At 44.8% G+C, this 15,513-nt stretch overlaps 1 protein-coding gene across 1 annotated transcript in view; it reads left to right on the top strand.

Moving 5' to 3' along the window:
- LOC119396873 (kinesin-like protein KIF11) overlaps positions 1-15,452 on the top strand; it is a 55,879-nt gene extending 40,427 nt beyond the window's left edge. The window contains exons 18-26 of the mRNA XM_049416651.1: positions 455-622; positions 1,291-1,377; positions 1,524-1,585; positions 3,758-3,857; positions 4,934-5,017; positions 7,700-8,018; positions 11,781-11,920; positions 12,355-12,435; positions 15,323-15,452. Coding sequence (XP_049272608.1) covers positions 455-622; positions 1,291-1,377; positions 1,524-1,585; positions 3,758-3,857; positions 4,934-5,017; positions 7,700-8,018; positions 11,781-11,920; positions 12,355-12,435; positions 15,323-15,415 — 1,134 coding nt within the window. The 3' untranslated portion in view covers positions 15,416-15,452. The remainder of the gene's footprint in view (positions 1-454; positions 623-1,290; positions 1,378-1,523; positions 1,586-3,757; positions 3,858-4,933; positions 5,018-7,699; positions 8,019-11,780; positions 11,921-12,354; positions 12,436-15,322) is intronic.
- Positions 15,453-15,513: the final 61 nt, after the last annotated feature.

Here is a 15,513-nt window from a genome sequence, read left to right as displayed (position 1 = left end):
GTGGTCGTAATACAGAGTATGGGAGAACTTTAGGCTATTCCACATTGACATAATTACCCGTTGTGGTTTGTATTGCATCAATTTGCTTGGGGGGAGCGCTGGTGTTGAAAGCAAAGTGTATGGTGCTCTGTAACTGCCTTTGGAATTTCGCTATTGGAAATGACAAATAAAACTTCACAATCGCTGAAGCTGTAACTTCTAGTATGCTGAACAAACATTATTTTTTGAAACTTGTTGCTTGGGCAACAGTTAGCATACGTGATGTGGTCCTGTACGATGGGTTTAGAGAGAACTGGTTTACCCGGATGTTCTCGTTTGGGTGCCCGGACAACGGCTCCGGCTTTTGGCTCAAGGTCGTTTGAAGGTCACTGATGATGGGAGCTAATCATTTCGTGCCTAATGAATGTCTGTGGTAAACCTTGAAAGCACTAGCCTAAGCCTTACTGTCTTGCAGTGCCACCTTGTCTCTGATGAAGTCGCTGCACACTACAAGCAGCAGGTGCACCTTGTGTCATCCATACTGGAGGAAAATGACAAATTGCGTCGGGAGTTGGACACCAGCAATGAAGAGATCCAGAGGCTCTCGGCTGCAATGGAGGCGAAAAGCACTGAAGCAAAGAAGGTTTGTATTGTACCACCCCATTGCCGTGTTTTCCGTTTTCAGCTCTTGGCGTGTTATCATTTGAGCTTGCTACAAGTGGCAGTTTTTCATTCCTGTTAAGTTTGATTGCCAGTTGCGATCTAGTATTGTGGAGATTGCTCGAGCTAGCACAGCTGAGCAGATATAGGCAGCACGTTGGGCTGGGCTGACAGCTTCTGGCTTTCAGAAAGCCGGCCACTGTTACTTGCTTCTGCGATCGTAGTGTGCAGATTGACCGCCATAGTCAATAGCGTAGGAGGGAAAGCTGTACCTTGGGTAGTTTTCCAATTTGCATCGATGCAGTAGGAGTGAGTGAGCGAGTATGAACTTTATTGAGGTCCTGAGGAGAAAGAAAGCGGTGCCGAAAGCCCCGCCAATCAATCCGGCCGCTCCACCCAGGTCGGGGCCGGTAGTAAAGCAACCTGCGTAATCGGCTTCCCTTGGTCCATTTCAACAGAAGCACCGTGCGGTTATTCTCCAGTGATGTGTAAAAATGTTGTCCATTCACTTCTGCATGCACTTTCAGACGTTGTTATAATGTATTAAACATTTCCTGCCTGTTATACCATGCACAAACATACACGGGCCACGAAAGCTGGTTTGATAGTTGACATTGGCTCCTTATTTATTATTGTTTCCTCATATTTCAGGACATGGCTGTTTTCAAGCAGCAGTTTGAGAAGTTCTCTCAGTCCTTCTTTGCAATGGAGGCTGAACAACAAGACACCATGGCCAAGGTATTAATTTTTCTTGTGTCGTAGCGAGCCTGTCTTGAACTGTTCTTTGTAATTTATGTGCTTATTTTACCCTGTTCTGCACATCTTTTCACTCATTTTGTGAAGCTAGTATATATTGCAATGTTCCTGTCTACTCTGGTCTTCAGATGACTGGACTCTCTGCCACTGTTGCAAGAACGGGCATCGCCGTGACATCCGCCGTCAAGAAGTAAGCACGCAAGTGGCAGTCCTCGTTTTGAAAGGTTCTTTCAGGTAGCTTGGGTGCATGCCACGAGCTTCACATATTTTGTTGGACCATCCTTTTGTTGTTGGTTAACCAGCGAGACTCTGCTTAGACATATTCATGCAAATGACCTGTAGCTGTGATGTGGTATGGCTGAGACAAGAATGGAAATTTTTGTTAATTGTTGAAGATACTGAAATCTTTTGATCCTTTTCTGCGTGTTGTGCACCACGTCTGTGCCATTTTCAACTGCTGATGCTAGCAGCCACCTCCTGTCAAAAGCTTGTAGCCCCTTCAGGTGCGAATTATGCTATGTGAATTTACAGACAGTGCATCATAATTTGAAGGCACTCAATATTGCATTCTAAGAAAAAAAATGAAGGAAGGTGTTGTTTTTTATGACTTTCAGTACTTAATTCTAATGAGCATGTAGTTAAATATCTATTTATTCTGCAATCAATCAGCTTCAATTCTTACATAAAAATCAAATACAGTAAAAACTCGTTGATTTGACTCATTAATTCGGAAGATCTGTTAATTCGGACACGTCATCTGGTCCCTGTAAATATACGCATCACTCTATGAGACTGGGCGCTCGTTATTTCGGACAGATTTGACCGCAAATCGGATAATCGGGCCGCTGGCGAGGCTTGAAAACGAAAAAAGAACAATTCGGAAGAGAAGTGAAGCTGAAACGCAGCATCGCCATGGACATCAATTGTTGACTTGAGACTGGTTGAACGCCTTTTCTTCGCGTGTGTTGTTGGCGGTGCCATTCTATTGCTTTGTTCCCATTGGTGTGCTGCATCGTTGAACGTCGTTTTATCGAGGAACGATTCAGTACGGCTCCTTTAGCTTAATTGTTGCTGGTGCTTTTGTGCTGACTTTTCGTGTGAACGCACTCTCCGCCGATGGCAACGCCGGCGAAGCGGCCCAAGTACAAGGCGAAGGACCTTACCACCAAAGTAGAAATTTTGCGTGCCCTGAAAAATGGGCTCTGCCGACAAGAAGTTGCTCCTGTGCCATGACGTCGGCAAACAATACGACGTGAGTCTCCTGAGCGCAGTTAGCATTCTTGCGTATGTGTGGCAGAACACGCCTGGGCACGCCATTGCCAACTGTTTCAGACACAGTGGCTTTGTTGCACCTGACTCCAGCGATGCCGAAGTGTCGCCGGACGACGGTGCCGACGATGGGCACGATTTCGGAAGTGTTATGCCTGATGCAGTGACACTAGAGGATTATATCGGCATTGATGATGGCGTTGCCACTGCCGGCTGTCTTACTGATGAGCAAATCGTCGAGGAAGTGATGCATGGCAACGAATCCGAGAACGAAGAGCCTGAAGAGGAGCAGCCACACCATGAGCCACACGGGCCCCCTTGCACTGTGAAGGAAGTCGCGGAGGCCCTCGTCGTCCTTGAGGAATTTTGTTTTGGCACTGCAGACAGCATGCGAGCTGCTGAGCACCTTGAAGGGCTCAGAAAAATTGTGTCCGCGCGAATTTCTGCTCGAAAACAGACATGCATCTGCGATTACTTTGTAAAGTAAAGGTATGTTGAAAAACTCTTGCATTTATTTTGTTTATTTCGACCATTCGATAATTCGGACATTCGGTTAATTCGGACATTTTTTAGAAATCCGAATTAACGAGCTTTTACTGTATTAGGCATAAAGTGCATGCCTAGTTCATTTTTTTTTTGTATTCACTTCGAGCAAAGAAAAATAATACTCTTGACGTTGGTCCTGGAACGCGGCACGTTGAACAATCGTCGAACATGCTAGTGTCTCCAGCAAAGTAATCCTCTGCAGCAATACACATCACAACGAATGACCGCTGCTAGTTGTCCACTCGGGAAGCCTGCACAAATGTGTTAACCGAGCTTCAAGCCATTTGAAGAAACGCGCGGTGCATGACGTGCCTTCGTTGTTCATGTATACAATTGTACACACCGCCACTGAAGGGGATATACGTATAAACTCATTGTAGTGCCTGTGACCTCTACATGTCTTATGTTGAGAAGCTGGAGCATATGCAGCTAAGAGCAGCTAGATATGTTGCAAATGATTGCAATATGGTTACGTCAAAGGTTGTGTCTGGCTGTCTGGAGCTTGTTAGTGTTTGCACGTTGTGAATTCCCTTTCCTTTATTTTCAGCAATGCAGAATCACTGGTGAAGTCCTCTGATGACCTTGTTTCCAGTGTGGCTGCTCTGCACCAAAATGGTGCGAAGACAACAAAAGATTGCTTGGCTAGGGTAAGTAGTTTGTTACAGTTTAAGGGTTTAACAGCCGATGCATCTGAAAGGTGATCACTGCGTGCATCCCAACCACTCTGTCTGCCCGGCAAGTCGTGAACAACATGTTTAAGAATGACGTCGCATTCCTGACCAGAACGTAGCCAGCAGTTTTCCAAAATAGGAAATCTAAGCAAGGCCGAAAATGGGTGTGTTTTGGGACTGATACAATCCATGGGTATACGTAAACTTCAACATTTAAATTGTTACCTTCTGCACTGACTAAAGCGCTAAGAAAAGAATACATTGGGTTTTCTTTAGTAAAAGCTTATCAATTCAATTTTGCCAGGGCATCATGAAAAGTTCAAATTAAACAAAATGAAGTAAACTGAAGGCTATTCATTTATGCAGCTTTCAGCAATCTCATTACTGCATTGCTTCCTTCGTTGAGTGTTGATGCCAGAGGGTTGCCCTACGTAAGTGTCTTGGTAAGTGACCATACTTACCAATAATGGATGTTTACCACGCATGTTGCCATGTGGAAAGTGTGCCGCAGTACACTATTGATACAAATACAGCCAGCAATTAGAAAAATGATCGTAAGTGCATGGAGGCCACATTTCCAGCTCTTTCCTTGTGTTTTCTGGGCCTCACAGTCCACAAAACGTAACATTTTAAATTGGAAGGAACTGTCATTGGGCTTCAATCGGTTGCTATAGATATTGAAGGAGGGCGATAGTAGTGGCTAGTATGTAGTATGCCACCACCGGTCGCTTGCCTGTGAAAGAGAGCACTGGTGCTAGAGCGGCCATGGCACCCATTTCTAATATTCTGTGCTGGACCTGGTAACATGCTAATTGGTTAATGTACATGTAGTTCTATAGAGCTTGGCTGGATTGTGCCAGTTAGACTGAATTATCAAAAAATTGGAATGAAGTGTGATGAACCTTTACTGTGTGGTTTTAAGATTGCCTTTTGCATCTGAAATATGTAGCTATGAGAAGCAGGTTTACTGGTTATTATTGTTAAAGCAAGGTTGGCTTGCTGTAAGCACGTTTTTTCGGGAAGGTACAGTTTGTTGTGGTGATTTCATGCAGGCACAAGAGGCCTCCCGTGACCTTTCCAACATCCACAAGGTGGTGGAAGAGAGATTCTCTGACGAGGTGACTTCCACATGTGAAGTGAGTCATTGTTTGAATGTGCTTCGTAGGACCCAGGAATGCAGCCTAGTTGTTTTCGTGCACGGCAGTCCCCCCCTTCCCCCTTCTTTTTTCCCTTTTGTGCAGTTGTGGCCATGCTAATGATAGGTAATGCTGCCTGAAGGACTAACTTGCAGTATTCTGTCGGGCCTTTTGTACCCCATCCTTTTTTTCGTGCTTATCTATTGCTCCAGTTTATGCCTCAACCTGCCATAGGCACCCTTATAAACCTAGGCAAACATTTAATTTCATGTTAATAAGTACATTGTATAACCCTTTATTTAGTTACCTTTTTCTTCACATGCTCACTCGGTTTTCAGTGCAGTAATTTCTGTTTAATTATTCCATCCGTTTTTGTAAACATGCTGAACGTTTTGCTGTTCTTCCCTAGTAGGGATCGGTTTACAACATAGTTGGTAGTAATGAAATTTTAGTAATTACTTTTGTTGTCACGAGTAATACGAGGAATTACTTCAAGCGATTTCAAGAAAATCTACCAGTTGCTTTCACTAAAATACAGTAAAACCTCATTAATTCAAAGTCACTGGGACTGTGAAAAACTTTCAAATTAAGCGGGTTTTCAAATTAACAAAACATACAAAAAGCGGGATGCAAGGAACTTTGAATTAGAGCTGTGCACGGGCCGTATTTCCGAGCCAGAGCCCGGCCCGGGCCCGCTGACTTTGTCGAAGGCCCGCCCGAGCCCGACGGCAAAGCGCTGCGAGCCCGCCCGACCCGGCCCAACATACGAAAACACAATCCCGGGCCCGGCCCGGCCCGGCTTTTTGAAGGTTCGTGCGAAAACAAAACATCGTTTTCCGGTAATTTGGCATTTTATTGAGCATATCAAATATGACCAAACGACACACTATACAAACAGTCTCTAATAGAGACTGTTCGCGGCACTTTTGCTATACAAGTAGACGGCCTCATGCCAGCAACAATGGAGTTCGCTCGCCAAAGCCGTCACGTGTATGGGGTATGCCCATGCAAGCGTCAGCTTGCACGAAGGCGATCTACATCGGGTCGCTCGTCGCTATCGCGTGCATTTTCACTCATATGGGATTTGGCCTTAAATCTAACGCGAACAGTCGCGTGGCGCCGTCACTAGCTCAGGTGGTGTTACTTCTCTGTTTGTCTGAGTGCAACAGAGGCAGTGCTTTGCCTGCTCCCCATTTGTTTAAAGTAGCGAATGGAAAGGTAAAGCGGTAAAGGGCGGTCGTGGAAAAGGCGCTGTATGCGTGCTTCAAAACAATTCCCGGTCATTCTCTATATTTCGGGCTTGAATCGGGCTTCGTGCCGGGCCCGAGCCCGGCCCGGGCCCGAGGTGAAAATACATCGGCCAGCCCGAGCCCGGCCCGCGGGCCGGGTCGGGCTCGGGCTTTCGGGCTACCCGGAGCCCGTGCACACCTCTACTTTGAATTAATGAAAGCAATCAGAGGTAGTCGTTTGGCCTTCTAGTTTGCGGCTCCAAGGGTTGTTTTCCAGCAATACCCGGTCCCATTTTTGCCGCAAACCCGCGAAAATGACTGGCCTCGCTGCTGTCAGCACAAAAAAAATGAAAAAAGAAGTCTCGTGGTCAGCTGAAATGTGTGCCTGCGGAAAAAACGGCGTGCTTCACTGCAGCACAGTGGTGACACGCGGGCAGCATGTCACCTGCTCCTCGCAGCGTCAGCGCGTCATGATGCGACCATTCGCCAATTCTTTCTGGTAAAATAAAGATTATAATGGCCAGTGTGATGGAATCCGCGATCTGTTCTGGCTGGAAATCATGATCATTGAAGTTTTCGAACCGAGTTTTCGAAGTAGGCGTTACAGGCAAGAACTCCGCCAGCAGTGCAAGTGCGCAAATTGCCGGAGCAACCGTCAGTCGGAGGTTTGCATACATCATGAATTCCATCAGGTCGTCCTTTATTATCTTTTCTTTTCCAAAAAAGAATGGGTAAATCATGACGCGCTGACGTTGTGAGAAGCATGCGACATGCTGCCCGCGTGTCACTGCTGTGTTGCAGTGAAGCACGTCGTATTTTCCACAGGCGCACGTTCTAGCTAACCACAAGACCGAGTTTTTTTTTTTTTCTTTATTACTTTTTTTTGCGCTAGCACCAGCGAGGCTGGGTTGCTTCAACTGTCACTCATTAATATCGCTACACTGCATTGCCCTGTGGCTCCTAATGGCCTTCGCTTCCGCGGAGTTGCGGCGAAATCGGGATCGGGAATTGGCACATGGCACCCAAAGTTTTCGAATTAACCGGGCTGCCGCTGACCGCCGCTTCAAAATATCCACTCAGATTTACATTGCAAAATACGGGACCGCAGAAACCCTTCGAATTAAGCGGGATTTCGAAATAACAGAGTTCGAATTAATGAGGTTTTACTGTATAGCATATCTGCTTCCCTTATGCATCAAAAAATTCGCCAAAGAAAAAAAGGAAACAAAAATGTCATAAAAGTCTGAGGGCCAAAACTTTAGCATGGGTGGTTGAATAAAGATCTGACATTTTAATGTAGATGTGCTGTGAATAAAATGTACATGAGTTGTGCATGAACCTCTTTGTTTTGTAATTTCAAAGCACTTTCATTGCTTTTCAAAAATAACATTGTAATGTCGTTACTTTCGGCCAACTGTAACAGTCATCTTATTTCATATTCGTTCCATTTCAGTGTCTAGCGGAGCAGAAAAGAGCTGTCGACGATCAAATGGCAGCCTGCGCAAGTGCCGTATCAGAAGCTGTCGGTGCAGGAACTGATGTCGTACGAGGCCAAGCTGACAAGGCCAAGGCGTTGGCTGGCGATTTGGATGCCACTGTGTCCAACAGCTGTGACAAGCTTTTGTCCACTTGCCATCACGGCACCGTACAGACCGCGCAAGCGCAGGACATTTCCGAAGCTCTTCGCGCAGGCATCGCCAACGACATGGCAAAATGCTCCTCGGTGGTCTCGGACTTCTTCCAGCATGACCTGCAGGAGTATGTACCCACTGGTAAGAGGGTGTTCCTTTCACAACCATTGACAATTAGTAGCATTCTAATTCTGTACCAATCTAACCAATGACTACTATACTCGTCCTGTTGATTCCAGACACTAATGCTCGTATGCTTATGTTGTGGTCTTTGTCTCCCCTTTCATTAAATTGAAGCCTCTGATGACCCCACGTATCACGTGGTTACATCGTCACGTAAAAGTGTTTTGATGACTTTGCATTGTGTATCAAGCCCTGCAAGATGTTTTTTTTTTGCAAGACACTAGGGCCATGTAGAGAAGCCTTTTTCAAACTATCCTTTCACACAATTTCTGAAATAGAGGAACCTGACTGCATTCAAATAAAGGCACCATTTCATTTAGAAATAAAAGTAGGGGTGTGCGAATATTTGAAACTTCGAATATTTTTCAAATAGTGTTTGCTATTCTATTCGATTCGCACTGGAATTTTACTATTCGAACAATTCGAACGTTTGATTGAAAGTGACCCCTTCAGATTTTTGATATGCTTCACCTCATTATATTCTCGTATTGCGGCAAAGCTGCCTTTCAAGCTCCGTTACCGTCTAACGGAGCTCCAAATTTTGCTATTCGCACAGCTCTAGATAAAAGCTCTACAAACTGAGCAAAGTTCAGTAAATATTTTACAGTTGTTCTTTTTTCATTGGCAAATGCACGGCTTTGTCATTTGGTGGCAGTGCTGCAGTTTAGTTTCTCTCTTTGGGAGCACTCAAGAGAGGAGGACATGCTGGAAAAAAGATAATGAACTTACGAGTGAAAAACAGCGCTAAAAAGACTGGACATGAAAGGACACGTGGTCTCGTGTCCTTTCTTGTCCCGTCTTTTTAGTGCTGTTTTTCACTCGTAATCGTGAACCAACCAGCCCAAATGCATACCCTACATGATGAACTTCTCTACTCTGTTCCATATTTCGCCTTCATTTAGTTCCGAAAGCGTGTTGTATAGGAAGGGAGTAGCATGTTTGTTTGCACTGTCCAACAGACCCAGAATTGATCATGCATTGTATGTTTATGGGAAAATTTTCTCACATACAGTCGAACACGGATATATCGAACTCGAAGGGGATCGCGAATTAGTTCGATATATGCAAAATTTGATATAAAAAAATACGGGTCCTGAGACCTCACAACTGGCAGACGATCACCTACACTTGGCGCATTCAAGAATGACAACTAATTCCGCACACACGATGCAACAGAATGTTTTATTTGTGTGAAAAAAAAATCGCTTATCTTGGCCTGCTTCTTTGTCTTCGAAATGAAGTTGAAGACGCTGGCCTCGATCTTATTGAGGCTGTCCAGGTGCGACAGCCCAGTTTCCTCCATGTCGCCGCAACAACGGCGAATCAAGCCGAACGTTGCCGCCACTTCAGTGGCGGAGTATGTGCGTGTAGCCGCCGTCTCGTATGGACAATTTTCATCGCCACTTGAGCTGTCAGCCTTGGCATCCTGGGTCCCTGCGACTGCAGCTACAATGTCCTTGTCAGCGAGGCTCGCAACAGCCTGAACATTGCAGTCTGCTTCCATGAAATCGTCCGCAGACACTTGGGGTGGTATGGCAGCCGGGAAGAGGGACGACAACTCGCGAAACGCGTCGTCTAGGCACTCGTCGTCGCAGTCTTCACCGGTTTCTGCAAGTTCCTGCGTCACGAAGCCTGCCTTCCGGAAGCAGTTGGCCACTGTCCGTCTTCACGTCTCACCAGGCGCCCGTCACCATTTGAATCGCACCAAGCAGGTCAACCTTCAGCTCGGTGCCCATGCGGAGGTTGACCAGCAGCCTATCAAGGAGTCTCCTCCTGTAGCCCACCTTGAAGGACTTGATGATGCCCTGGTCGAGCGGTTGCAGCTTTGCTGTCGTGTTGGCCGGCAGAAATTTCAGCTCGGTGTTTTTGAGCTTGCAGGTGGTGTTGTGGGCCGAGCAGTTGTCCACAAGAAGGCACGCGCGACGCCCCGACTTGCCCAGCTTGACGTCCCATGCTTGCAGCCATTCTGTGAACAGCTGACGCGTCATCCACGCCTTCTTGTTCGATGCGTAGCGAACGGGGAGCTGCTAAGAGTTCTTAAGGGCTGGAGCTTCCGAGACCCATCCATGGCTTCCAGCAGAACGCTCACGCGGACTTTACTCATTTTGCCGCTGTGACACGTGCTACCCCGGACGTCGAGAGTCTTGCTTGGCAGCATTTGCCAAATTAGACCAGTCTCGTCGGTGTTGAAGATTTCTGCAGGTAAAAACTTTGCGGAGATTTACGGCCACACCTTTGTCATCCACTGCTGGATGTCCTGGCTGCTTTACAGCTTTGCTTTCGCCTGAAATGGTTTTGCCGACGATGTTGTAGCGTTGCTTAAATCGGTGAAGCCACCCGGTGTTGTTGGCGAAATCGTCTTCACCGAGTGCAGCGGCAAACCATTTGGCCTTAGCCATCAGCATTGGGCCATCCACAGGAATGGTCTTCGTGTGCACTTCTAAGAACCAGGCATAAGTGCCTGTTCTACTTTTCCGTGGGCAGGAGCGCGCACACGATGATGTTCACTGCTCTGCCGCCTTTGCCTTGATATCTGCCTTGTTCTTCAACAGGGTGCTCAGTGTGCTCCGTGGTATCCCGATGTCGTCCGCCACCGCCGAACTTCTTTCGCCCGCCTCAACACGCTGTATGGTTTTGAACTTTGTCGCAAAGTCAAGGTTCTTGCGCTTCTTGATGCTGGCCATTGCTACACGAGAAGTCTAAACTTCAAGCAGTCCGCAACGTTTTTGCACAGCATGCACGCAAAAGAGGAATGCGGTGGTATGTGGCAACTCACGGAAGTGGACTCCGCCAACAAAGTGCTCACGATCAGTCGCGATGGCGATGATGGCTACCCGAGCTACCTGCTAGGACAGCAGCGATGTATGAAAGGCGCGAGCTGTGGTTGGCTGAGCAAATACGAAAGGCGCGGGCTGTGGTTGGCTGATCAAAACTCTCAAAACAGCAAAAAATAATAATAATAATAAGAAGAAGAAGAAAGAAAAGGAGGAAGCGACCGGCTCCTTCGTTCCTGCTCTCCGAGCAGACGGTAACGTGGAGAAAGCATGAGAAAGAGAGAGAGAGAAAAAGAAGAAAGCTGTTCCGCAAGTTGAAGAATGTGCCAAACAGGAGTACCTTCTGAGCCCTCTCGCCCTCACGTTTTTCGAGCATATCGGGTGTCGGTGGAGGCGCGGTGCTGCGAAGGTCGCGGGACGTAGCGAGTGCTGAAGCGCGCCTTCCAGCTCGCGCGGTGTTCGATATATCCGACGGCGGGTAAAAATACCGTTCGATATAAACGTGCAAATTTCTATACTTTTACAGAGGATTTTCAAGGAGATAATTTAAGAGTTTGATATAGTTGAAAATTCGATATATGTGGGTTCGATATATCCATGTTCGACTGTATTGTTATTTCTGTCTAGTTGGCTGTGCATGCAACCCCCTAACCTTGTCCTTTTATTTTTCTTTCTGGTTTCTTCGATTTCTTTGAACAAAAAATTTAAGTCTCGAATCTATACTCTGCTCCCTCTGGTCAATAAATTTGTTTCAAATGAAGCACGTATGTTCCTTCTCCAGCACCTAGCCAAATGGCTTTCATTTTTGTGTATATAAGGGAGCTCTGTACACAAGGCTTCCTTCCACTCTCATGAAACATTCCAATTGGTGTCTCTCCAATCTTTCTGCTGAGAGTTCTGCTGTGTGCAAGTTCTTTTTGATTCTTTTTTGCTTTTATTTTCCTAGGCTGTACCCCCCAGAGACGGGAATACAGGTACCCGACGCAGCTGGCACAAACGTCGCCACATGAGCGGATTCTAAGTAGGCTGAGGACAACAGTGGATTTTGACGCTGCAGCACGGCTAGCGCTTCCATCATCTGACGAGGTAAGTACCGACGCATGTGCCGTAGGCATGACATTGGACTTGATATGCTTCACCATATCGCAAGTCAGTTCTTTGTAGTTGTAGCTGCTGTACTTCAAAGGAGCACTGACAAAATTTGATATATCAATTCCGCCCTGGCTACACCAATGCCATCCGTCCTTATCTAATGAACCTTGCAAATGAATTGATGTCAATTTGACAGAACAACTCTGCTGTTTGTGAATTGGAACCTTTTCTATGCACTCTGGCAATGGCTGCACGTGATCTGCTTTTCTATGAAAGAGGGGTGTGATGCAATAAAAGACGACTCTTATCCTTTCATCCTTCTGGTGTTGTTTTGTTTGAAAAAGTTGGCATGAGATGACATTTAATTATTGGTAAAGACCTGGCTTTCGGCACGAGCACATTGCTTACAAAATCCTCTTCATTTTCAGATTGGCCTGACTCCACCACTGGCCAAATCTGTTCCATCTTCTTCTGGATCATCGACAGAGTCTCTGGCATCCAATCCAGCGGTATACTATAAAATAGACTTATCAATTTGAAAGATCATAGTTGCTTAACAAGTACAATGAGTCGCTGCATAATGCAAATGATAATTGTGCATAGGTGTACAATTTATTTATTTAACAATACTGCCAATCTCTTCAAAGATTATAGCAGGGAAGGCACATGAAAAATACTATATGTTTACACAAGATCACGTATGGTTAAAATCACAAAAAAAAGTCAAAATTACGTACAAAATCATACATTATACATTGCGATAGAAGTACACACCATAAAACAATTTTAGTAACAAAATCATGGGCGAAATTATTGCCAAAAACAACTGAAAAAGGATAAGGTATACATTTGTAAACATTACGGAAGATCAGCAAGTACACATTATTATTGAACACATTGTTCAAACAATTTCATGAACAACAATAAAATAATCGAAGAACATGTCACTTAAAAAGTTACCTTCATATAAATAGCAGAGAAAAATTATGTATCGGAGCGGTTGAGGTTTGAATATGGCAGAAATAGCCTTGTCCACTCTTCCTCTGGGACAGGAGCCTTCCTTCTGTCTGCCTTCTTCAGCTGCACTCGTGTCAGTCGCAATAGTCTGATTCACTTCAACAATGGCCTCACCGCAATTGTATTCCTGCCTCTATTTTTCCACTTCTCCTTGCTTGGCCAAACCTAATTGTAGTAAAGTCTTATGAAATGCACAGCGTGCGTAACGACCAGGACACAGAAAGGGAACACACGACAGCGCTGACTTACGACAGTTGGAGCATTTTTTTCTTGCACATGTACAGGGAATTGGCCACTTCATCGTGCATGTCACAAGCAGATAAATGCTTCCCATCAACTTGGAAACACCGGTTGCAAGAATTGCAACTCTTTATTAGATAGCACAATACATGGCGAATTAAGGGGAGACGCGGGTCTTTTTTTTATTTCTTTTATTAGCTGGGTGAACTGAACGAAATTTAACAAACTTATCCCATTTTTTCTGCAGATTCCAAATCTCTAATTAGATTTTTGATAGCTGCATTAGTACAAAAGATGTGCAATCTCTAAAAGCATATTCCTTACGGGAATTTTCGGCAACTTTGCTTTGTCAAACACAGAAACAAAGTATGTGGCAAGGCTGCCAGAGAGCTGGTTTAGCCGGTGATGCTAATCTGATTGTCTTCAACAAACTTTGAATGCAAAATAAATAGACGTAAATGTGAGTGAAATTTTTTTGCTGCATACTATTTCTGATAATCGAGAATTATAATTTGTTGAACAACATTATAAGAAAATAAATAGCATCACTGGCTAGACCAGCTTCCTGGCAATCTTGCCACATACTTTGTTTCTGTGTTTGACAAAGTAAAGTTGCCAAAAATCACCGTAAGAAATATGCTTAAATATGTGTTAGAAATTGCATATCTTTTGTTCTAATGCAGCTATTAAAAATCTACTTCGAGATTTTGAATCTGCAGAAAAAGCTGAATAAGTGTATTAAATTTCATGCCATTCACCCAACCTTTAAAAAACCATTTTTTAAGACCCACGTCTCCCCTTAACACATTTATCACCTAACCTCTGAGTCATTTCTGCTTTTATTATTTCATGCACATGTTTCTTCTTATGCTTGCTTACAATAGTATCTGCTTCTTTGAAGATTGGCTTGCACATGCAATCTTGACAATGTAGAGAGAGAGAGAGAGGCCTCCCTGGCCTTTTGCGACGTTGCTGTCATGCTCCCTGAACCTTTCATTGATACATCAGCCAGTTTGGCCAATGTAATGCTTCCCACAACTTAGTGGAATTGCATACACTGCAGTTCTGCTGGTGTGTTTCCTTTGTGTCCTGGTTGTTACATGCACTGTGTGTTTCATAATCAGGGATACAACACCTGCGCCAATTGCGCCAATTTGATACAATTCCTTATTTTTGCACCAAGCTGTGCCAAAACCGTGAAATTGGTTAAAATTGTGCCACGCTGCGCCAAAATGCCCGACCAGCTTAAAATTTGCTCAGTTGCGCAAATTTGAGCAAGAAATGGAGGCCGTGTTGGTCATCTGCAGTGTGGGCATCGTCATCCAATGCAGACTCTAACCCTAACCCCTCGCGAAAGGAAAAAAAAAGTCAGTTTCACCGCAAGGACGAGGCAATGAATGCGATAGCAACAAATTGTAATGTTATACGAAGTGAGGCTGGCAGCAAAACTCTTTTGTATCCGATCTCGCATAACTCTACAAAACGTTGGTGTAAGAGAACACGGCCGCTGCAGGGAAAGATGCTCTTTCTGCACAGTGTCTTCGCATTGAGAGCGCAGCACGTAGCAGGATATACGAGCCACCCGCTGATGGCTGCCGAGATAGCGCGCGCGCCAGTGATCGCGACCGCGGCCTTAGAATCAAATTCAAAGTTGCTACTCGATGAGTAATTCTTGCTCCATTCTTCCTGGAAACAATGCTAATTAATTTTAATTAACTTTGGAACTAATGGACATATTTGAAGAATAATTGCATATTTGGAATCGGCAAAGAAAACTAAACAAGACTGTGCAGTTTCATTAAATTTGGTAAAGGGAATCTTGACGATTTGTAAAAACCCTCTTCCCCCCTTAAATGTGGATGAATAAACAGATGTTGGAGGCTATCGGGCATGGTGTGAACATTGCTTGTTATGTTGTTGCAGTTACAGGCAAATGCAAATTAACCACTTAAGGCAAACAATGAGCACAGAAGCAAGTTATTACATTACTGTCTGTCATTCATTTTGTCCAGCAATATAAGTGTTGCTAAGAGATTGGGTGATTGTTCATAATTTCTGTATTTCTTCTGTCATTTAAGGTAAGTTGTGCAAGAAAAATCTAACGTGTTATATTTTTCTCCCATTTCTTCGATTCTGCAGCTGGACAACAAAGAAAACTCCACCCGGACTACCAAGACGAAGAAGCTGCCAAGACTGACATCTAAAAAGCAACTGACACAGCGAAATGCTTAGTACATTTTAACAGCATGAACCGTACATTTTGTTTTTATCTTGTATGTGCATAATGTGAATTTTTACTTTTTAGTCCTTTGACTGCTACACGACGGGAT

The sequence above is a fragment of the Rhipicephalus sanguineus genome, chromosome 6 (assembly GCF_013339695.2).
Source record: "Rhipicephalus sanguineus isolate Rsan-2018 chromosome 6, BIME_Rsan_1.4, whole genome shotgun sequence".
NCBI classification, from domain to species: domain Eukaryota; kingdom Metazoa; phylum Arthropoda; class Arachnida; order Ixodida; family Ixodidae; genus Rhipicephalus; species Rhipicephalus sanguineus.
The sequence above is the reverse complement of the archived record's forward strand: the minus strand, read 5'-3'. Positions and strand labels throughout refer to the sequence as shown.